Below are 24,344 nucleotides of genomic sequence, written 5' to 3'. Positions count from 1 at the left end.
CATCCTTGAGGGAGGCCCAGCTCGTTTGAGCTGTTTGCACCCCCTCAGAGACACCCCTGGTCATTGGCTAACTAGTGTAATCTCTGTTTGTTGTGATCATTAATTCTTGTAACTTTTAGTGGTATCCTAGGCACACCGCGGATATCACATGCTGCTTGGTGTGTTATATAATTTCATTTTGATTTCTTAAAAAACTTTGAATATTTATTTTTGATACCACTATAAAATCAACTACTTATCATCAAAGACAGACAAATAAAAATGCAACTGAAACAACATCTGCATGATACAATGGTAAAATAGTAACAACCGTGGAAAAATTGACACAACTTAAGGAGGATGAAAACGTCCTAAAGAAGGAAGAGATGAATGAAGTTTAAGGCAGTGAAGTTCATCATGTGAGACATGCCCATGAAAAATGAGAGAGTTAATGCAAAGTTCACAAAAAAAATACGACAATACGGTCAAAGAAAAGCATAAGATTTCAAGGCACATTTCAACAATTAGAAGATCCAAACAAATTGATTAAGAGGGAAAAGTATATATATATATATTTTTTTTGTAAACTGAAGAGTATATTATGATTAAAATATAGTAGTATAGGACATGCCAATATTATATTATATTATAAGTTTAAATATGTCTTTAGTCCTTGCACTTTCATCAGATTTTGGCATTGGTCCATACACTTTTTTTTGTTTGAAATTGGTCCCTGCACTTTGTAAAAATATTGGTATTGATCCCTCTATTAACTTTCTGTTAAAAAAAAAAACAGAAAACTATTGGTATTGGTCCCTGCACTTTGTAAAAATATTGGTATTGGTCCCTGCACTTTGTAAAAATATTGGTGCCACGTGGCGTGAAATGATTGGGCCACGTGGCACTCCGTTGGTTTTGTGTTTTTTTTTAACAGAAAGTTAACAGATGGACCAATACTAATATTTTTACAAAGTGCAGAGACCAATGTCAAAATCTGATGAAAGTGCATAGATCAATGAGACATTTAAACCTATATTATAATATTAACGGTGGAATAGAATAGTACCTACCCAACATTCTCTCAGACACCTTAGGATTGTGGATAGTTAAAACTTTCTTGAGCAACAGTCCAATCCATAACGTGATTTTATTCTACTGATAGATTCTGTATCAAAAGACCATGTAGGTGTAGTGGAATTTCCTATGCTAAATAATGCTTCCTTGTGTTGTGTGGTCCAATTCCCAGGTGTGACTATTCCCTATTGCCTGCTATTTACTGTTCACTTTTGTCGTCATGTGACTATTATTACCATTTGATTTAGATGTGTTAGCACTAAAGAATATAGAGAACTGAAAAGCCAGTCAAATAATTTCCCCAATAAATCACCAATTTGGATGGATGTTGATACCTTGCAAAGAAAGTTTTATAATAAGGATTACTATGTTAATTTGCCCTCTAAGGGCACATTAGGGCACAAATTAAAAAATTAAAAATAAAATTGAAACATAAATTTTGTTTTGTAAAGATAGGATTTCATATTTCTAAAAGGATTTTTCTAACATGTGCAAATTTGCACATGTTAAGGATACTAAAGTAGTAAGTTTATATTGAAACTTGTGTATTTTACATTAAATATATATTCTTTTTTATAACAAGTGTGATTTTCAATAAAAAGTTGCTTCTTTTAGTATCCTTAACATGTGCAAATTTGCACATGTTAGAAAAATCCTTTCTAAAATATGGAATACACAATTTTCAAAAAATAATTTAGCATTTTTCTTTTAAGAATAATAGAATAAATGAAAATTCCTAAATATTTCAAGAGTTTTTGTCACAAAGTGGCAAATACCACATATAACTAACACATAATTGCGAGGTATTGAATTCGTACCTGAGTGAAAATTTGGCTGATAGGCAATATCAGTATTTGCAGTTGAGGACCAGTTTTTCCTCTTTTGTACCAAAAAATAGAGGCCAGTTTTCTATTGCTATAATAGTGCATAACATTGCTATTCTATGTGTATAAACTAAAACGTTTCTTTGATTAAAATAGAGCTAGTGGCGAATCAACCTAAGGTCATACAATCATCCTTTTTTTTTTTTTTTTATGGGAAGTCCCGACATTTAAAGATATGCAAAGAAATCATATGATTTATGAATTATTTTTCCTTGATCTATAACCCAATGTTATTGTCAATTAGTAGAATTATGATTAATGGAGACTCACATCACAATCCTTATCTTTTATTCATGCATCATTATAAGTCTTGTTCAATCACCATGAACGATAGCATCAATTAGCATGTGTACTTTTTCCTCTCATGGTATAATATTTTTTGGATTACTATAATAAACATCATCATCATCTACATGCACAAGTAGTACATGAGATATTCCAACAAATCAATTCAATGTTATCATCTACTGATTCATATAACTCTCAACAATCACTAGCTACCATATCAACTAATTCAAAGCATTTGATACAAATCGAATGAGACATATTTTAAACTCACCATGTGCATCATAGTCTTAAATATATGTTCCCTTTTTATGTTGTTTAATCAAAAAGTTATACTTGCTATGTGTTAAACTGATTGTAATCATCCAATATTTATCAACAAATGAGATGACATCTCAAAATATATCATCCATTTCCCATGAGGAAGGTGATAAAAGTTTATAGATTCAGCCATAGATCAATAGATATAAGTTATAACATATCAGTAATAAAGAAGGGAATAAGAAATTGTGTACCTTTGAATTAGGTTGACGAAGGAGAAGAATGAGAGGGATGACTACCCTCATTCCGTTTAGCACCATAAATGTTTATAGTAGTTTATCCGTCTCATGGGATGACGTTTAAATAGTTAAACGGCTGAGGGCAAGGACCTCTCATTGGGCTTAGCTAAATGGTCTAACCCATCACGGTCCATTTAGAAAGAATAGTTCAATCACACATATTTATCAATTAATTAGTGCTTGACACAATAGACTATAATTTATATTATGACATTAACTTATAATAATTGATTATTGTCAATCCATAATTGATTAATTAAATAATTAATCCAACAGAAGGAATAGTAAGTCATTAATTAATGCCCAAAACTAGCAAGGAAAAAGACAACAGAAGGGCATCAAAGTATTTTCATATAGAGACATGAAATGTTCCAAACAAAAAAGTGAGTGAGTATTAATAATCAAATATAAACTCAATCTCAAAATGGAGAGTGAGAATGTGAGATCTTTGTCTGTACATTTGTTAAGGGTGCATTGTTGTCAGCTTTTGATGGGTAGAATTGGGTTGGTTTTGATGCTTAGGTCCCCCCTCCTAATTCCTAAGGTAGCTTTATTTCCCCCTCTCTAATTACGGGTGCATCTACATGCTCCCCCTTTAACGTGGGCGTTGGGTTTCTTTCATGTTTGCCAATTTGGAATCTCTTGCCCACTATTATGTGGGGTCCATGAGTGAGTAGTAGTGGGTATGGGTAGGCACAAGGAAGGTCCTACCTCCATCTCTTCTTTCTTAGACCATTTTCCGCTGGTTATTCTTCCCTCCCTGCTCACATGATCAAAGAAAAAGTGTTTGGTCACATACATAAAAAATTTCTCCTCAAAATATTCAATCATTTTTTTTATCAATTTCTTTTTTATTATTAAAAAATATCTCTTTATGTATGTGTGACCAAACATTTTTTCTTTAATCCCATGACCATATTATAATTTTTTATTTTCTACTTAGAGTTCTTAAACATTAAAAATTGATATCTAATAAATACCTCTATTGTGCAAAAAAAAAAAAAATCGAGATCTTATAAGATCCGGAGTCTCACTTAAGGCCATTAGTTTTAAATGAGATCTACATTTTTTAACATTATAAAATTGAAATGTAATGATATAAAGTTATTGATAATTGACTAGAGAGTCTCATCTAAAAACTTTGTTTGAGAGTTAAGTTTGAGAGATTGATTACTTATTACTATTAAAATATTATAAACGAATGATGTGTACACATATGATCTATTTAAGTACCAAAAAACGGATGTTTCTATTATGGATGCTCTTAGCAAGAACAATTTTAATCTACGTGTGAGGTGAAGAAATTATAGTGTATTGACATTATAAAGATATATCTTTGGTATTTTGTTAGTAATTTTATGAATTAATTTATAAAAAAAAAAAAATACTCATTTACTAAATTCATTGCTATAAACATATATTTAAGGTTTAAATATGGAAATGGTCCTCATAAATATCTGACGTTTTAGTTTTAGTCCCTATAAAAATATTTTTTTGGTTTTAGTCCCTGCAAATATAGAATATTTGGTTTTGGTCCTTTATATTTTGTTTTAATCCTTGTAAAATCATTTCATATTGAAATTGGTCATTATAATATTCATTTTAGTCCTCATTTTTAGGGTCTAAAATCAAATATTCTACATATTACAAGGACCAAATCCAATATGAATCAATTTTACAAGGACTAAAACAAAATACCAAGGACCGAAACCAAATTTTTTATATTTGCAGGGACTAAAACCAAAAAAATATTTTTATAGGGACTAAAATTAAAATGTCAGGTATTTGCATGGACTATTTTCATATTTAAGTCTATATTTAAAGATCAAAAGATTAATAAAAAATACATAATAAATCCATAAAAAAATTCATAATAAATATATTTGTAATTTTTATACCAATATCATGGTACTATTATGAATTATTTGTTAATTTTCTTACTCAATTTTTTTTTTAGTTTTGATATATTTAAATATTATAGTAACTTGCTCAAAAAAAAAAAAAATCTTAAATGATTGTTTACCCTTTCTTCTTATGCATCCAAATTTAAAATCTTAAATGACACGATTGTCACTCCCTAGACAAATATATTTTGTCTTGTGTCTGTCCATATATATATTTTCATTCACCATGTATTCTTTAGTTTCCCATGTTTGTTGTTATTTCACATGATAACAAACTATCCAATCACTTTCTACAGCCACCGACTGTCGTGAAATAATGATTTCAAACCTAAACTTGAGTGATCGATTAACTAAGAATATATGGTTTCTTATGCAAACTTTCAAATGTATCTACTGTTGTTGATGTAATCAATTTTTTTTAAGTATGTATGAAATGATTGTGATGATTGAGTAAAAACGTAATTCCTCAACATTTTCACTAAAACTTATCAACTTTGAATATTTTCAACTCTAACAAAACAGTGTAATATAACATTTTTAATGATTATACACTGTAATATCGTAAATAAATAAAAGATTATAGAAACATTTCAATCATATTGTGTTTGCTGACACTAGTTTAACAAAATAGATAATAGACATTTCTTCATAAAATATATATTAAATTATAGACATATAATATAAACTACTTTTCTATACTCTATCAATTAGCTGCACAATACATCATAAGATATAGACTTAAATATTTAAGCTATTTCAAATGCATCTCTAATAAATTTGGGGTGTGATTGATTACACTTTAAAAAAAAATTTATATCAATATATTTATTTATTTTTTACTAATTATTTTATATTTTAATTAATCTCATTTGCGTTAATTACCCTATGATCTGTTGATATTTTTTTTTGTTTCACTCATACTTGTGCAGTATGTATGTGATTTGTTTGGTAAAAAAAAGTATATGGTTAGTTTAAATAATTGCACCTTGTACCCTACACTTTTTTTCTTTTTTTGTAAAGATTGTACACTCTTAATAATTAAAATAGAAAAGGCATATAGTAGTATTATAACTGTAGTATTTTACTAACTAAAATCAAGGTTTAAAATAGAATATTGAACTGCAAAAGAATAATGATGGGGAGTTCAAAGAAATAGAAGATCCCTTGGAATACTACAAAATCCATATGTTCCTCGTTGTGTTTTTGCTTTATCTTTCTTTTTGTTCCTTTTCCTTTAGAAGCTGAGCTGCCAACACATGGATCTGCACTTCAAGGTCCCGTTTGAATGTTTGTAGTCACGGTAAAAAGAAATTCACGTTCATTTTTTAGGTCTAACGCACTGATAATGATATCTTTTTACCAATACTTAATGTAATAGGAAGAGAGATATAGATAAAATAAGAGTTAAAAAAATTGAAGTGTCTAGGTTATTAAAGATAAATTTATCCATGAAAATTACAATCAAAATGAATAATTAATATTAGTTAGCTTTGAAGATTTCTTTTTATAAAATAGTAGAGATTATTATTATCGTTAAAGATCATGCTAGAGCATTTGTTAAGGAAGATATAAAAAAAAATTATGTGTTGAAATCAAAGTTAGAAATTGTTTTTTTTTTTTTAAATATTATTTATGGATTCATTAAATGTAATAAGGTCAAAAAAAATTGAAAGTAAAAAAATTAGTATTGTTTTCAATAAAATATTTCTATCTTTTAATTATGCGAGGACACCGGTCAACACGAGGCTAATATAAAATATAAAATATAATAATTTATGTTGATCATGCTATAACCGATCTTCGGCTTGAATTTCTTACCCCTAACTCTCTTATATTTGAAACCCTTGAAGCTAGTAACCAACTGCTCTTTGTTGTCTGTATACTCTTGAAGGATTCTCTTTTGGTGAGCAAAAATGTTATCTAACTATGAGAAAATGCTTGTCATCCCTCCAACCACTAATCAATGGACACAGGTTCATCTCTCTCTCTCTCTCTAGCTATCTCCATGCACAATTATTTACACAAATTGCATGACCATTCCAATTAATTTTGTAGCTTAGCTTTTGGATTAGAATATCAACATATTAATTATTTTTCTCATACATTACATTACATACCCTAGCTAGATATTATTTTCTTTTTCTTATATCAACGAATTATTAACTCTTTCTTTTATTATCATTTTAGAATCAAATAGATGATGTTAAGATAATGGAAAAACAAGGTCAAAAACTTCATCAGCAGCAGCAACAACAAGCTCTCAAGTGTCCACGTTGTGACTCATCAAACACAAAGTTTTGTTACTACAACAACTACAGTTTGTCACAACCAAGACATTTCTGTAAAGCTTGCAAACGTTATTGGACAAGAGGTGGTACTCTTAGAAATGTTCCTGTTGGTGGTGGTTACAGAAGAAACAACTCAAACAAACGTAGTAACAATACTACTCTCATCAAAATACCCTCCACCATTGATACTTCTATTTCTTCTTCTCCTTCAACTCCTAGTTCCACACCAAACACCACTTCTTCAAATTCAACCTTAAATCATAATATTAGTCCTATGTTTTATGGTTTATCAAGTAGTAACTCTTGTGATGTGAATCTTCCATTCTCAAGGTTCAATATCTCTAGACTCTCAACAAGTTCAGGTTATGATTTTCAGCCTCAGATGAATACTATTGGATTAGGCTTTTCATCTGGGTTTACGTCCAGTGAAGCCAATGATCATAATGGTTATACAAATGGATTTACTTCAAGATATGGTTCAATCTTTAGTTCTTCTTCTGTACCAAGTAATGCATCAGTTATGCCTTCTCTGCTGCAACATAAATTCATCAATGATGGTAGCAACAGTTTTCAGGGCTTGGAATTCAACAATTTGGGGAATGGAAGTGAGAAAGGAACGAAGAAAGATGAAGGAGAGATGGAGCATGTGGGTGGTTTGTATGATCCAGCTGCTTCTTCACTTTACTGGAATACAGCATCATCATCAGCTATTGGTGTTTGGAACGATCAAGCTTCTAATATTGGTTCATCAGTTACTTCTTTGATCTAGAGTGAACAATAAACTCAATCCTCAGTTCAAGTTCAAGGTCATCTTTAATTTGGTACCTTTGTTTAGCTTTACTTATTAGGCTTCTCTATCTTGTTACTATTACTACCTTTTTTTTTTTTTTTTTGTATTTTTTGGTTGGGTTTACTTAAATTTAACTTTATTGAAAAAAGAAAAAGAAGGAAGGAAACAAAAAGGATACTTGTTAGAAAAATGGGAAAGGTAAAGGTGAGAGAGGAGAGTACTTTGATCAGAAAGATCCTATGTAAGCTGCATCCTGCAAACTTCAGTTAGGTTGTTAGTTTTACTAGTGTCCCAACCCGTGCAATGGTTCGTAACATTTTAAACACTATGATTTGATTACAGAGATGAAATTAATTTTTAATCAAAGTTAAAAACGACAATAACAAACTAATTCTACAATGCAGTAGAAATTATGTCATGATTATAATTATTCACGGTTGTCGTCAATTCAAGATAAATATCATTGATTAACAATAGTTGCGTGAACATAAAAATCACAACAACACACATACACATTAAACTCACCAAAAGTCGTAAAAGATATGTCTCAATATCCAATTAGTCTTCCAAACTAAAAAAAACAAAGGACATATTACACCAACTTCTATTTATATTACATAATACATATAATTCAAAAGTAAGCATAAAAACGATAGACAAACATCCACTAAAACGCCTAATTTTTTTATTTTCTTCCAACTCTACGAAGTTGTTCTAGCTATCTCAACAAATAAGCTATTGAAAGCAAACTCAAGACTGCAACAAATTTTGTCTCCCTTATGCAAAACGTTGTCGGATGTAAATTGAATTCAACTATCATAGATGCATTTCTTATTTTCGCCATCTTTTGATGCAACAACAGTAGACTTGTATATTTCGATAGTGTCAATATCCATTAAAATAATTGACGTCTTTTTCCGTTTCTCAAATTGACACGTGTTTATGTCCCCTTGCTAGCTTTTTCTAATAAAATCTCACCATTTAATTTAATAATAAAAAAAAAAAATTCATCAATTCATTCACAAAAAAAAAAATCTCAACCATTCCATTTGCTGATTTATTCCCTCATCAATTAGAAGAATAAACAAAAACTCTTATTCAAATATTTAAAAAATGCATATTTTTTAATTTTTTCATAGCAAAAAAAACAATAATTATATTAATAATTAAAGATCTAATAACCTTTTTTCAAAAGAGCAAAATAATTATAATAAATATGTTTCTAAAGAGTAATAATATATATTTTTTTTTTGAAAACTTGGTATCCGATCCAATAACCGACTAATCCAAGGGGACCAATCCCACCACCCACTTGCGGGAGCCCCGTTTAAAGCCAGAGCAAGCTCTGTATGGACTTAGCCAACCGAAATTGGCACCAGAGAAAATCGAATCTGAGACCTTTGTATTAGTAATAATATATTAAAATAGGTTGGTGCTTATGGAAATAAGATCATAAAATTTTATACAGTAAATTTTAAAAAACGGGTGCGGGGCGGGTTTAAGCATCCCCGCCCCCGTACTAAAAATCCAGATTTCCCCCGCACCCAATTAATTCAGCATTTCCCCGTTAAATTCGGGACGGCGGGCAGATTTTGGTACCATGTCTAAGGATATGCCATTTAAATGATTTTTTGAAGGAATGTCATTTAAATTATTAGTATTTAATTTAATTTTAAGCTAATTGTAATAGTTTCATAAAAAAAAAAACTAATTGTAACAGTACGTACACATGCCATTTTCATTTTGTTTTTTCCAATAAGCTTCATTTTTAAGTTTTCAATTTTCCACCATCATTCACTCATTTGTTATTTTCTTTCTCTCTCTTCAACCAAATGAAAAACTTGAGAAGCTCTCCTCCCCGAGAATTGTTGTTCCCACATTAGATAAGGCTATGCCACACGAGTAAATGACGTTTTTGCTCCTCGGCAGTTAACTGCCGAAGTTTTAGAAATCCGGCTGCAGTTAACTGCCGAGAAAAACCTCGGTAGTTAACTGCCGAGGAAATTGTTATAAGAACAGAACAGACATAGGAGTTTTCAAAACTCCATTGTTACGTTTTTTTTATCTCAAAGGTGCGATTTTGAGCTATTTCAAGTCATTCCAAGCCAATTTCAATCACAAAAACAAGTAAATTTTTTTAATCCTATTGCATTGTTGTTTTGCGGTTGAATTGTTTGTTTTTTTTGTTAAATTTCGATTATATAGGTTCGATTATATAGATTTTATTGATTTTATGATTTTATGATATGTTAGGATAGTTTAGGTTAGAATTGTTAGAGAACTTTTATTGAATTGTTAGGTTTAGGTTTTGATGAATCGTTGTAGAATTGTTTAGGTTTAGGTGTAGGTTTTGATGATAGTTTAAGTTTAGGTTTAGTTTTTGATTTTATGATTTTTGGCATTGTTGTTTAGTTAGGTTTTGATCGCCATTTGTTTTTAATGTAGATATGTCTCAGAATCAGAATCAGGGTAACGTTCAGGGTGATGAGAAGAGCAAAGAAAAATCGCCTATGACGTGGCACAGAATTGTTTGCGATGGTTTCGAAAAAAAGAAGGGTTCGAAGGTGCCGGTGTACAATCACTTGAGGTTGAGGAGGAGCGGGAGGATATGCTATTTTGGTCCTCAACTAAAACAAGGTGCGGCATGGACTGTAGCGGGAAACCCGATTGACTTGTGTGACGAGAATGAATGAATGAATGCCTAATTATTTTCGATTTTTTTATGTTTTATTTTTGTGTTCTGCACATTTTGTTTGACATTATGGTACTTAGAATAAAATCTTGGAATAATTTCGATTAAAGTCGCGTTTTTAATAATTTCGTATTCGAATAAAAACTAATTAAATCTAACATGAATCCAACTGATTAAAATTGCGTAATGAATAAATAAATTCGAAAAGTGAATAAATAAGATAATTATTGTTCAATTCAAAACAAAATATATGTTATCACATTACATTGCATTACACATTACATTACATTCCGGAATGTACCTTCCAACTGCAACAATCATCTTACCATTGAATGGGGCAAATTCAAACTTGCTAACCAGCAGGACTCCAGTATTCGATCAGCATCTTGAACGCTGGTATTCAAGTCTCAAAAGAATGAGGTGCATTCCTTGACACTTGAATACCAGCGTTCAAGACGCTTATCGAATGTTGGAGTCCTGTCGATTAACATGTTTGAATTGCCCCATCCAGAGTAAGACAATTGTTGCAGTTGGAATGTGCATCCCAACTGCCACAATTGTCTTACCTTTGAATGAGATAAATTCAAACCTGTCAAACAACAGGACTCAAGCATTTCACCCCGACATTCATGTTTTCCTTTGAAAAGAATAAATTTTTGTTAGGCTTGCTCAAGTGACAACGAAACGAGGTTCATTCCTTGACACTTAATACCTTCATCTAAACCAGCCTAACAAGAATTTAATCTTTTCAAAGGAAAAACATGAATGCCGAGCGAAATGCTTGAGTCCTGTTGTTTGGCAGGTTTGAATTTATCTCATTCAAAGGTAAGACAATTGTTGAAGTTGGAATGCACCTTACCCTAACTAATGACGATCTTCTGGCGGAATCAAGTTGTTGATGATATCTTCAGTTGATCTCATCAACGTCACCCGCATATCGATCCACTGGAACATGATGTGCTCCCAAAACATGCTCGTCACGTTTTCGTCGTTCGTTAATTCCACCCAAGTGAATGAAACTCTCCCCTCGTCGAGCGTTGGACGTTTATACTGAAGGTGTTCCACCCTCCTTGTGTCTCTGGGGTTGACTTCTTGGTTGAATTCAGTCAGTTGATCCTTGAGACCTCTTAACGTTAAACCAAGGCACCGAACATTCAACCTCTAAGGTTCTCCGCCGTTGAATTGTGCATGAACGTCGATCCATCCGGCCATTGTTTCAAATCTACACAATAAGAAATTAAAAACAATCAATGAAAAACTCATTCAAACATTTCATCAAACGCTTGATGTGCACATTATACGTAGACTCTAAAATTCATAAAAATAACCCTAAAATTATAAATCATATACTCTTACTAAAATAAAAAAAATTAATCATATAATATAATATAAATCATTCAACTTATGTTTAATCATATAATATAACATTAATCAACTAACATCTAATCTAAAAATAATTTATAACATGTAAATCTAATTAAAAACTAAAATAAAAAAATAAATATAAAACAACAAAATAATAAATAACCCTAAAATTATAACATAAACATCATGCAAATATTTTAACAACATTAATCAACTAACATCCACCCTAAAAATTAATTATAACATGTAAATCTAGTCAAAAACTAAAAAATAATAAATGTACTCAAAAACTAAAAAATAAAAACTTTTATAACAACTAAAATGTAAGTTAATAAGTTTATAATTACTTACTTGTTGAATAAAATGTGATATTGTTGAATAAATTTGGTTGGATTTGGTTGTATTTTTTAGAGATATTTGTGAGAGAAATTTGAAGAAGATGAGATGAATAAGCTTCTGCCAGAATCTCGGCAATTAAGCCGAATTTCTAAAACTTCAGCAGTTAACTGCCGAAGGACAAAAACGTCATTCACTCGTATGGCACAACGCTATGTAACGTGGGATCATCAATTCTTGTCGAGTATTGTTGTTCCCACATATAGTATGGCTGTGCCACACGAGTAAAATACCAAAATGCCCTTCGGCAGTTAACTGCCGAAGTTTTGAGTGAACCGGCGGCAACAAACTACCGAGGATTTCCTCGGCAGTTAACTGCCGAGGAAAACTGAACATAACCAGAACGCAGAAACTCAGTTTTCCAGTATTGCTTGCTTCTTCAAAACTTCTTCCAAACCATCCAACTTCTCCAAATTCGATTTTTCAGCAAAATCAAGTGCATCATCTCCATTTAATCACAAGTAAGTATCTTGACTCATTTTTAATCATAATGTTAGTTTGGGTAGGTTTTTTTTTTAAAAAAATGGTAGTTTTCATGTGGTTAGGGTTAATGTATGAATTGAATTTTTGATGAGTGCATGTAGTTTATAATTGAATGTAGTTGGTTTAATTGATGATTGAATGATGTTAGGGTATAATGTGGTTTTGATTGGTGGCAAAATAACACATTTTGAGTATGTTTGATACTTTGCACACAAAGTGTTTGATAAAATGTGTCAATGACAATTTTATTGATTATTTAGTTAGTTTAGGTATTGGATACGATCTTGATTGTAATTTGAAAACATGTATGTTGAATTAAGTTGAACGCATATTGAAAAAGTGTATATTGAATTAGGTTGAATGTGTATATTGAATTATGTTTAGTGTAGGTTGAATGTGTATGATAATGCATTTGATTTTTTGCGTTTGAATGTTAATGATAATGTGTATGATAATGTTTAGGTTCAATCAATGTCTTTATTTTGGTAAAGTGGTTTAATGTGAAAGCGGTTATGTTTAGGTTGAATGTGAAAGTGTAGGTTTTGTTTAGGTTTACTGTTTGTTGATAAAGTGGTTGAATGATATTAATTTTTATTTTTTATTTTTTGTAGATATGGCCGATCAGGACCCCATTGATCCATCAAGGATGATTGGTGGTAGGCGTGCCATGACTCAGAGCCACCGCAGGGAGAGACAGAGTGCCCACATCCCAAAGAGGGGTAGAGGTCGGAGGGGAGATGGCTCAGGAAGCTCTCAGGCTACACAGCCTGAGGAGTCACAGGTTGTTGACCCGTCACAGCCTGTTGACCAGATTGGGGTGGAGTACCTGAACTATCAGGATCAGGTACATCATGATGTGACGGACGGTGGATATGACTAGGATCATATACCACATGAGCAGGATGCAGGAGACGAGGATGACATTGCAGCAGCTGCTGCACCGGAGGTGTTACCTACCGACCCTCCCTTTCCTGGTGGACCGGCTGACTTGTCCTTGCTCCACTCTTATGCCGGTCATGTGGCGTTGCCACTCTGGTATAATTCAAATAATGTAAGTGTATTTTTTTTAATTGTTTTTTCTTTATGTTAAAATATTTTCTTTAATTTAAATGTGTGTTTGTTTAATTATTATATCCACTTTTATATGTGTTTTTTTTAATTGGTTTTTCTTTATGTTAAAATATTTTCTTTAAATGTGTGTTTGTTTTTATTATTATATCCACCTCTATATTTATTTTTTTTAATTCTTTTTCTTTATGTTTAATTATTTTCTTTAAATGTGTGTTTGTTTTAATTATTATATACACTGTTATATGTTTATTTTTTTTAATTCTATTTTTTATGTTTAATTGTTTTGTTTATATGTGTTTTTGTTTAAACCAAATTTATTTTTCTATTATTTCAGGTTCGTAAGACCCGCGTGCTTAAACCGATTAATCATGGGGCGAAGATTCTCACTCTCGGACGCCCTAACGGGAATGAGAATTGGTTTTGGGATGCGCTTCAGCAGAGCGGGCTACATGACTTGGTCTACTTGGGGTACTCCACCGTGCCTCATGCCCTGCTGCTTACTTTATGCGAGAGGTGGCATCCGGAGACCAGCACCTTCCACATGCCGATGGGGGAGATGACTGTGACATTGGATGATGTCGCATGTCTCATGCATCTTCCTATTGAGGGGCGGATGTTGGCCCATGGGAAGAAGATGCCCAAGCATGAGGGAGCGGCACTGCTGATGACGTATCTTGGTGTGGCCCAACATGAGGCTGAGAAGATCTGCAACCAGGAGTACGGTGGGTACATTAGCTACCCCAGGCTAAGGGACTTCTATACCTCGTACCTTGGTAGGGCTAACGTATTGGCGGGTACGGAGGATCCTGAGGAGCTGGAGAGGGTCAGGACATACTGCGTCCGGTGTTACCTTCTGTACTTGGTCGGATGCTTGTTGTTTGGCGATAGAAGCAACAAGCGCATCGAGCTGATATATTTGACGACCATGGCGGACGGCTACGCAGGGATGCGTAATTATTCCTGGGGAGCTATGACCCTCGCCTACCTATACGGCGAGTTGGCGGATGCATGTAGGCCTGGACACAGAGCGCTTGGGGGGAGCGTGACACTGCTCACTGTAAGAAAACTGAAATTTTATATTTATGAGGGAGCAGATCGCGCCGATTTTGACCAGGAGGAGAGCCCAGAGGCCGAGGAGGAGGCACCATCATCAGGATCAGGACCAGTAGTACTATTTTCCTTTTTTAGGACTTATTTTTTAGTTTTAGTCTTTTGATGACATTGAGTTATGTATATATGTATATTTGTATATTTCTACTTTGATGACATTATTTTTAATTTCATGGTTTTTTTTTTACTTTGTTTAATGTGCAAAAATAGGTTGCTTTAATGTGCAAATATAGGTTGCTTTATGAACATAAAACATAAAAATAAGTTGAGAGTAGGAAAAATAGGGACGAGAGAGAACTTGAGAGAACTTGACAGAATATAATATAAGTGTCCCGTTGATTTGCTCGCAATTCGTGAAAGAAGAATTGGCGAAGATTTGAGAGAACTTGAGAACTTTGTGAAGTATGTTCAGTTTTCCTCGGCAGTTAACTACCGAGGTTTTCTACGACAGTTTTCTTCGGCAGTTAACTGCCGAAATTTTCTCAAATCCGGCTGCAGTTAACTGCCGAGGTAAACCTCGGAAGTTAACTGCCGAGGAACTTCTGCACTACAAAATCTGGCAGAATCTCCTCTCATCCATTATTGATCTTATCTTCCAAAATTTCTTCAAATGTTTCTCAAATTCTCTCTAACAAACACAACCAAATCCAACAAACTTTATTCAACAAAATCACAAGTAAGTAATTATAATGCTATTAACTTACATTTTAGTTGTTATAAATGTTATTATTTTTTAGTTTTTGAGTACATTTATTATTTTTTAGTAGATTTACATGTTATAATTAAATTTTAGGGTATATGTTGTTGATTAATGTTGTTAAAATATTTGCATGATGTTTATGTTATATGATATAAATTTTTTATTTTAGTAAGAGTATATGATTTATAATTTTAGGGTTATTTTTATGAATTTTAGAGTGTATGTATAATGTGTTTTTGATTGATTGTTTTTAGTTTCTTATTGTGTAGATTTAAAACAATGGCGGGGTGGATCGACGTTCATGCGCAATTCAACGGCGGAGAACCTCAGAGGTTGAAGGTTCGGTGCCTTGGTGTAACGTTAAGAGGTCTCAAGGATACACTGACTGAATTCAACCAAGGAGTCAACCCCAGAGACACAAGGATGGTGGAACACATTTGGTATAAACGTCCAACACTCGACGAGGGGAGAGTATCATTCAGTTGGGTGGAATTAACGAACGACGAAAACGTGACGACCATGTTTTGGGAGCACAGCATGTTCCAGTGGATCGATATGCGGGTGAAGTTGCTTAGATCAACTGAAGATATCATCAAAAGTTTGATTCCGCCACAAGATCGTCATTAGTTAGGGTAAGGTGCATTCCAACTACAACAATTGTATTCCTTTGAATGAGGTAATTCAAACTTGTCAAACAACAGGACTCAAGCATTTCGCAAGCACCTCATGTTTCTCCTTTGAAAATATTAAATTTTTGTTATGCTGGTTTAGATGAAGGTATTAAGTGTCAAGGATTGAACCTCAATTCGGTGGCACTTGAATACCATCATCTAAAGCAAGCCTCACAAAAATTTATTATTTTCAAAGGGAAAACATGAGGTGTTTGGCGAAATGCTTGAGTCCTGTTGTTTTGCAGGTTTGAATTTATCCCATTCAAAGGTAACAGAATTGTTGTGGTTGGAATGCACATTCCAACTGCAACAATTGTCTTACCCTGGATGGGGCAATTCAAACTTGTTAATCGGCAGGACTCCAGTATTCGATGAGCATCTTGAACGATGGTATTCAAGTGTCAAAAGAATGCACCTCATTCTTTTGACACTTGAATACCATCGTTCAAGATGCTTATCGAATACTGGAGTTCTGCTGCTTAGCAAGTTTGAATTTGCCCCATTCAGTGGTAAGATGATTGTTGCAGCTGGAAGGTAAATTTCGGAATGTAATGTAAAATGCAATGTAATGTGATAACAATATTTTGTTTTGAATGGAACAATAATTATCTTATTTTGTTTTCAAATTTATTTATTCCAAATGCAATTTTATTCTAAATACCATAATGTCAAACAAAATGTGCGCGACACAAAAATAAAACATAAAAAAATCCAAAATAATTAGGCATTAAAAGCCATTACATTCATTCTTCCTCGTCACACAAATCAATCGGCTTGTCCGCTACAGTCCCTGCGGTACCTTGTTTTGGTTGAGGACCGAAATAGCATGTCCTCCCGCTCCTCCTCAACCTCGAGTGATTGTACACCGGCACCTTCGAACCCTTCTTTTTTTCGGAACCATCGCAAACAATTCCATGCCATGTCATAGGTGACTTTTCTTTTTTCGTCTCATCATCGTGAACGTTACCCTGATTCTGATTCTGAGACATATCTACATTTAAAAAAATATGGCGATCAATTCAACCTACACTAACCTAAACTATCCTAACAATTCTAACCATTCTAACCTAAACTATCCTAACATATCATAAAATCAACAAATCAATATAATCGAACCTATATAATCGAAATTTAACAAAAAATAACATACAATTCGACCACAAAGCAACAATGCAATAGGATTCAAAAAACTTACTTGTTTTTGTGATTAAAATTGGCTTCTAATGGCTTCAAATGACTCAAAATCGCACCTTGAAAAATTAAAAACGCAACAATGGAGTTTTGGAAACTCCTATGAAGTTCTGATCTTATAACATTCTCCTCGGCAGTTAACTACCGAGGTTTTCCTCGGCACTTAACTGCCGCGGGTGTTCTAAAAACTTCGGCAGTTAACTGCCGCCGGTTCCTAAAAACCTCGGTAGCAAACTGCCGAAGGACATTTTGGTATTTTACTCGTGTGGCACAGCCAAACTATATGTGGGAACAGCAATAGTCATTCTTGTCCTCCCCAACAAACCCCAGCCACCCCATCCTAAATTTTTTTTTTTAATATAAAATTACAAAAATATCCTTCAATAGTACTAATATTTTCTATTCAGTCTCATTTCCTCTTCCCGTTTCTCTTTCATCTGAGAGCAAGTGAGAAACGCGATCCTTTTCTTCTCCCAACCAAAGCAAATCGATCCACCACCGCCGGTGAGCCGCGACCACTCTCCTCCTTCTCCATCCATCACCGCCGCCGCGATTACTCTCCTACTTCTTCAGTTTAGAGAGCTATCTCCATCTCTCTCCACAAACCCTAATTGTTGTAACTTGTAAGGTAATGTGAAATTGAATGTAATTTCCTTCAATTATGATTATAATTTGATGATTACATGTTCTTTAGTTGATTGCCATGAGTTCTTTAGTTGATTGTCAACTCTAATTGTTAAACCTGTTGACTGTTGTTCTTTGCCCCTTTGGTCGTAACCATATTCACTGTCCTTTGTTAATTGATAAATTCATAATTGCATAACCTTTACTCTCTTTACAAAGATTTTTTTGTTAATCATAGTTTTAATCATAGCCTAGTGATGGTTTCACTTTCTAATGAAACTACTTGTTTAAGTCTTTGTGGTAAATTCTTGGAGGAATCTACTGATTAATTTTATGTGAAATATAGTATTATTGATGTAGGACTAAACTTTTTACATCTTAAACTGCTCCAAATTGAAAGCTAATGGAGTGGAATGGATGATGACTCAAGTTTGTGAATATTTTTTTAGTATTTATAAGAGTGTCTCTGCATCTTTGCTCTGCTTTTTATAAATGCTTTAACGATACAAATGATATGCAGTTAAAATGCAGTATATTTGATGGTTGTTTGAAATTGTGAATATTTTTATGTAATGTTAGATAAATTGGAGCAAGAAGATAGCTATGCGGTTGTAGCTTAATGTTGGAGAAGAGAAGAAGAGTTATTTATGATAAAATGAAACCTTAGAAAAGAACTTTGAGTTTGACAACTAGCTAGAGCAAGAGCCATAGGAGAGATCATGGTTTAGTATTCAGAGCTGTCTGTGCCTTACTGCCAGTTTATTTTCTGCTGTTTTCAGTTTTTTACTGGTTTTTTGGTGCTGCTGGTGTAGCAGATCAGCGCTGCTTGCAGCTGTTTTCTGTCTTTGGTGGTTGCTTTTCAATGATGCTTGTCTAGTTCGGGAGTGAGGCAGGGGTATGCTTGCTCTATGCTAGTATATACTTCGGCCTCATTGTTTGATGCCATTGTTGGTTTTGGTTTTTCTCGGTGAATTGGTGTTACGTATTTAGGCGGCACCTCTTTGTATTTTTTCCCGTTTTTTCCGCAAGTTTTTTTAATAGCAGCCACCCCAAACTTTTTTGTCTGGCTCCGCCACTGAATAAAAGGCGTTGTTTTAAAAAAAAATTGCTATGTTATATTGTTCATTCATGTGTCTTTCCGTGTTTATTTGAGTCCTTAAACCTTGTCCAATCCAAATCCGAAAATTATTGATATGACTGATATTATTCGTGTATCTTGTGTTGCAGATATTTTGAACTTACAATAAACTTCATATCCATGAAATCCCATGTTTTGTTTGAAATTCTCGTTTTGTTTCTATGTTTAAAATCACCATTGTTTGTTGGTGGTAATGACATGGATTTATATCTGAGCTAATGTTATTGTAAGTTCAAAACCTCTTCCTTCTTTATCTCTTTTTTGTAAATATCATATGTTTTTTTGGTCTGATATTTAATTTTAACAGTACAAACTCAAAATTTCTACCTCACATTGTACCAATTTTTTTTTTTCACCACTCACCCGTCATTAGGGAGTATAGAGAGAAAGGGGTGTTGGGGATATGAGAATGAGAGAAGGCTCTGATGAGAGAGTTGAAGATGAAAACGTGTGGTTTTGGAATGAGGTGAGTGAAGAGAGGTGAAACATAGTTGAGAAGGTTATGGGATTGAGAGAAGGCTCTGATGAGAGAGTTGAAGATGAAAACGTGTGGTTTTGGAATGAGGTGAGTGAAGAGAGGTGAAACAGAGTTGAGAAGGTTATGGGATTGAGATGCTGTGATTAAGTGCTCTGCGATTGTTGTGTGTGATTGAAGGTTGTGAATTATGATTTGTGCTTGAATTTGTTTTACATGAATTTGTGTACGGCAGAAACTTTTCAGCAGTTTTACCACTATTTCTGCCAAACAACTCATGTTCCCATTCATCTGTTTAGAGAATAATAATGAAATAAAGAAGAAAAAAAAATGCATCAATCACTATTTTATAGTAGTACCTCAAAATTATAGGAATAGGAATGAAACAATTTAATCTCCTAAGATTAAGCAATTATTAAATTAAATTGAACAAATATCAAATCAAATTATCAATAGTATCAAACGAAACCTTACATAAATTTTTTGTAAAAAAAGTGGAAAAAAGAAAATGCACATCCAGGGAATCGAACCCTGGTCCGTACCGTGGGAGGGTACTATGATGCCACTACACCAGATGCACTTAATGTTAATAATATATTATAGCAAATATATGATGAAATATTTTAGTACTCTGCGAATGATTTCTCTGATTCTTATTACACGTTTCCCACTGTCTATATTTCGAAAGAGTAGTGATATTTGACAAACAATTTTTGACAATTATCATGGCAACTTTTTTTTCCTCTCTTTCTATTGGTTAAAAACAATGGAGAGAGAAAAAAAGGAGGAGAGAAAATAAAAATATGATGTGATTATGAAAGAGATAGTTGTCAAAAAGTTGTCACAAATATCATTTCTCATTTCGAAATCGCGCGACTTCGGCCCTCCTCCGTCCACCGCCTTCGGATTCAACCCGTCCAGTTTTTGCCTCGCCCAACAACAGGTAATAGATCAATTATCATGTTTCCCCCTTTCTGCTTTGAATCTTCATTGTTAGGGTTGTTTAAACATTGAATTGGAAGTTTTTCATATGACTCTAGTTGTATTAAATTGGTTGTACTAGCTTCATGACCCAGCTAAGATTTTAAGTTGATTTAGAATGAATTTGGGTATATAATTTCAGTGTTGATGGAAGAATTACGGTTTAAGGATGAATTTGGGTATATAATTTTGTATTATCTTCATCCCTGTGCTTTTAGTTAGTTACTCACATTGGGAAATTGCTATTTAAAATCCATCTGGTTTGGTTCTTCTGTTCTGAATCTTTGCATGATTGATAGTTTCTGAAACATTGGTGTAGTTGACTAATAGTGTTAATAGTATTAAACAGCTTATGACAATTCTCATTTTTTTTTCCAGCTTATTTTCATAAGTTTTTAAAAATAGCTTATAGCATAAAAATAGCTTATGCCAATTTTCATTTTTTTAGCTTATTTTCATAAGTTCTTTAATATAGCTTATAGCATAAAAATAGCCTATAGCATATCCCAAAATTATTTAACTTTATTTTATCTTTTGCTATAGAAATAACTTATGTAAGCCGCAAATAAGTTGTTTTATAAAAAAAATTATGAAGGCCCCTTAAATTGACACCTCTAACTATGAGTAATATATATGTATTATGAAATCATTGTTATTACCTTATTTTCAAACTTCATACTTTTGTGTTATGCTTAATGGCACACTAAACACATGTATGATTTGATTATTGAGTTTAGAAATCCACCAAATTATGCACAATCAACCATCTATATATTTTTTTCAGAGTTACTGTGATTATTGTTGTGAGCTGTTTATGATGATTTCCTCATGGCCCATAAAATGTTTGATCAAATATGTGACTAATAATTTATCTTGGCCATAGATATAATTATTATTTACGTGACTGTGATTATCTTGGCCATCGAGTTGACTTGTTGAAAGCCTGTTTTCGGACTGGTTGAGATGATGATGTTCACTACCTGTAACAAGAAATGCCTTAAACCCACTTAATTCATAAGAATTATTTCATTGCATTGCATGGACACCAGTATTTTAATTCTCAAAATAACCACTGAAACTAGTAATTTGATAGTTTTTAAAAAAGTCTATAGATGCAATGTAATTGTCTATTCGCCTTCCATTTAAAATTTCCTGAAATTTTACATCCAAACACAACCTTGGTGTAGTGACTTTGCATCAGCTTTTGGAGATATAGAGTGTAGAGCTGTGAATAAAGCATCTACCTTCAAATCAGTTTGCAATATTTTATAAAATATTATGCAACAAAAGAATGTATTTGGTTTTTAAGGTAATGAATTCAAGAGTTTATGGTTTGGATGTCACTTTCAGGTTTATTATAGTCACTTGAGGTACAATATTGCTCAATTGTTAATTAAATAAGTAAAAGATAAAACATTTTATTCTTGGTATGATTCATGTTAATATTCTGACTTGTTACTTGAGCATCCTAATTTTATCATTTTAGTAATTACTGCCGCTAGTCTGCTACCGCTGGCATGGTATGGTATAGTACCTCTATTGATGGACACACATATTGATCTATGTTTATACAGTTGTATATTGTGCTTGATCTGATGTAGTTATTAGTACTAAGCCTTTATGTCAAGTATCCCTAAATTTGCATACTTATTTGAGATTTTATGTGTGTGCATGTTGACATATGTATTGTTTTTATGACCATCAATGCTCATCAGGGGAAGTGAAAACAAAATTCAGAATTAATAGCTTACAAGTAGCAAGGGTGCAGTATTAGATAGAAATAATGCGGATCGTTGGACTGACTGGTGGAATAGCAAGTGGCAAGAGCACTGTTTCCAATTTATTCAAGTCTAATGACATCCCTGTTGTCGACGCTGATGTAGTTGCCCGTGTATGTTTCTTTTTCATCGTGTTTTTCCTTCTTTTGATTTTGCTTTTAATTTGGGCAAAACCCTCTCAAGTTCAGTGGTTATTATTATGATTTGAATTACCAGGAGGCGTTGAAAAAAGGAAGTGGTGGATGGAAAAAGGTTGTTGAAGCATTTGGGGAGGAAATTCTACTAGACAATGGTGAAGTTAACAGACCCCGACTTGGCCAAATTGTTTTTGCCGATCCTGATAAGCGTCAATTTCTCAATCGGTACTCTAAATTTATGTCGTGGGAATTACATTACATTACATTTGATTTGATTTTTGTTTTTACTTTTGAAGTTTCTGCTGTGATGGTTGTTTTAGATTGTTGGCTCCTTATATATCCTCGGGGATCTTTTGGGAAGTTGTGAAGCTGTGGTCAAAAGGTTATAAGGTCATCGTTCTCGACGTCCCTTTGTTATTTGAGGCCAAGATTGACAAGTTCACGAAGCCCATAATTGTTGTGTGGGTTGATCCTGAAACACAGATTCAGAGACTCTTGGCAAGAGACAATTCTAGTGAGGAGGATGGTCGGAACAGGGTTAATGCTCAGATGCCGCTTGATGTTAAAAGGAGTAAAGCTGATATAGTAATAGACAACACCGGTTCACTTGATGACTTGAATGAACAATTTCAGAACGTTTTGGTTCGGGTCACTGGACCTTTGACATGGTATGAGTTTTGGCAATCTAGGCAGGGAGTCTCGATCATTCTTGCTTCACTTACCTCGGGTGTTGTTCTATGTATGAAGGTATTTAACAACAACAGTTTATAACCACTTGCCTATAGGTGTTTTGTGAAGTGCTTAACGGTATCTATTTCTAAATTCACAACAAATAGATATACCATAACACTGCTCAAGTTCCAAGACGATATTTGAATTTCCATGTTTTTAAGTAAGTATAAGAGAAGAACTATATTTTTTGTTCCCCTTGTTTGGGTCTCATTTTCTTTCCTTTTATCGTTGGTGGTTGAGAAAATGACTAAAAGTTCATTTGGTCATAAAGACTTTCGGGTGATATTATTGCTATATTATTACATATATATAATTGCAGGATTTGGATTGTCTGCATACTACAGCCCATGCATTCACACCATTCGACATACTTTTTAAATTGGTTGAGTCGATTTAAAAAGTGTCTTGACCAATTTAATAAGTGACGAGTGACAGTAAATTAATGTTCGATAAGTGCATGTGAGCCATAGTTAGATGCTTAAAGAGCAATAATCGATCCCACCACTCACATAATAAGATGTGGAAGATTTGTAAAAAAAATAAATTGAAAGAATATAATTTTTAGGTCCAGAACTACCTGATGTAACTAGCTAGCATGACTAAAATTTATATATATCTTTAGCACTCCTCAAAACCATCATTCGATTCAATATATAAAAATTATGGGACCAATAACTTCTTCAAGTTGTTTTCAAGTTTCAACCAACATAATCTAACATAATAATACAAGAATGATAATATATTGTATTTTATTGCCATGAATACGATAGTATAAATAAATTAATACTATTTTCCACAACGTAATCCTCCCACCAAATTCATTGAACAATATATTATTTTAGATCAGCAAGACTCTCTACCAAAATCATTCACAATGGATGCCAAATAAATATGACAACTATAGTGACAAATCAGCCATGGGCAGTTGTATAACATGATGAGTGCACATATATATTTTTGTCACAATTCACAAACACTAACCTTTTTCTTAGGAAGACAATGACATCAAAGACATAATATGCGTGAGTGAAGGCTT

At 33.1% G+C, this 24,344-nt stretch overlaps 2 protein-coding genes and 1 long non-coding RNA gene across 6 annotated transcripts; 2 read left to right on the top strand and 1 right to left on the bottom strand.

Annotated features, from left to right (window-relative positions):
* The first annotated feature begins 6,485 nt into the window (after positions 1–6,485).
* Positions 6,486–10,530, top strand: LOC11439287 (dof zinc finger protein DOF1.4). Of its 2 annotated transcripts, XM_024775928.2 has the most exons (3): positions 6,486–6,659; positions 6,874–7,780; positions 10,210–10,530. In XM_024775928.2, the coding sequence occupies exons 1-2, from the start codon at positions 6,600–6,602 to the stop codon at positions 7,741–7,743; spliced, it is 930 nt and encodes a 309-aa protein (XP_024631696.1). In that variant the 5' UTR covers positions 6,486–6,599; the 3' UTR covers positions 7,744–7,780; positions 10,210–10,530. The 2 variants fall into 2 exon arrangements, with proteins under 2 accessions (XP_024631696.1, XP_003593614.1); XM_003593566.4 differs by lacking the exon at positions 10,210–10,530 and having other exon boundaries at positions 6,874–8,087.
* A 6,614-nt stretch (positions 10,531–17,144) lies between these two features.
* On the bottom strand, positions 17,145–17,506 carry LOC120578431 (uncharacterized). The gene is made up of 2 exons (XR_005644246.1): positions 17,448–17,506; positions 17,145–17,243 (listed from the first exon to the last, which is right to left on the bottom strand). It is a non-coding gene; the product is annotated as an uncharacterized lncRNA (long non-coding RNA).
* Positions 17,507–17,849: 343 nt separating this feature from the next.
* LOC11441810 (dephospho-CoA kinase) lies at positions 17,850–23,614 on the top strand. 3 transcript variants are annotated; one of them, XM_039830259.1, is made up of 5 exons: positions 19,458–19,685; positions 19,785–20,623; positions 22,377–22,552; positions 22,656–22,801; positions 22,897–23,614. In XM_039830259.1, exons 3-5 carry the CDS (start codon positions 22,445–22,447, stop codon positions 23,345–23,347), a joined length of 705 nt encoding a protein of 234 aa, XP_039686193.1. In that variant the 5' UTR covers positions 19,458–19,685; positions 19,785–20,623; positions 22,377–22,444; the 3' UTR covers positions 23,348–23,614. The 3 variants fall into 3 exon arrangements, with proteins under 3 accessions (XP_024631642.1, XP_039686193.1, XP_003593610.1); XM_024775874.2 differs by lacking the exons at positions 19,458–19,685; positions 19,785–20,623 and adding an exon at positions 17,850–18,071; XM_003593562.4 differs by having other exon boundaries at positions 19,458–20,623.
* The last annotated feature ends 730 nt before the right edge of the window (positions 23,615–24,344 follow it).

This window comes from Medicago truncatula, chromosome 2, assembly GCF_003473485.1.
Source record: "Medicago truncatula cultivar Jemalong A17 chromosome 2, MtrunA17r5.0-ANR, whole genome shotgun sequence".
In the NCBI taxonomy this organism is placed as follows: domain Eukaryota; kingdom Viridiplantae; phylum Streptophyta; class Magnoliopsida; order Fabales; family Fabaceae; genus Medicago; species Medicago truncatula.
The sequence above is the reverse complement of the archived record's forward strand: the minus strand, read 5'-3'. Positions and strand labels throughout refer to the sequence as shown.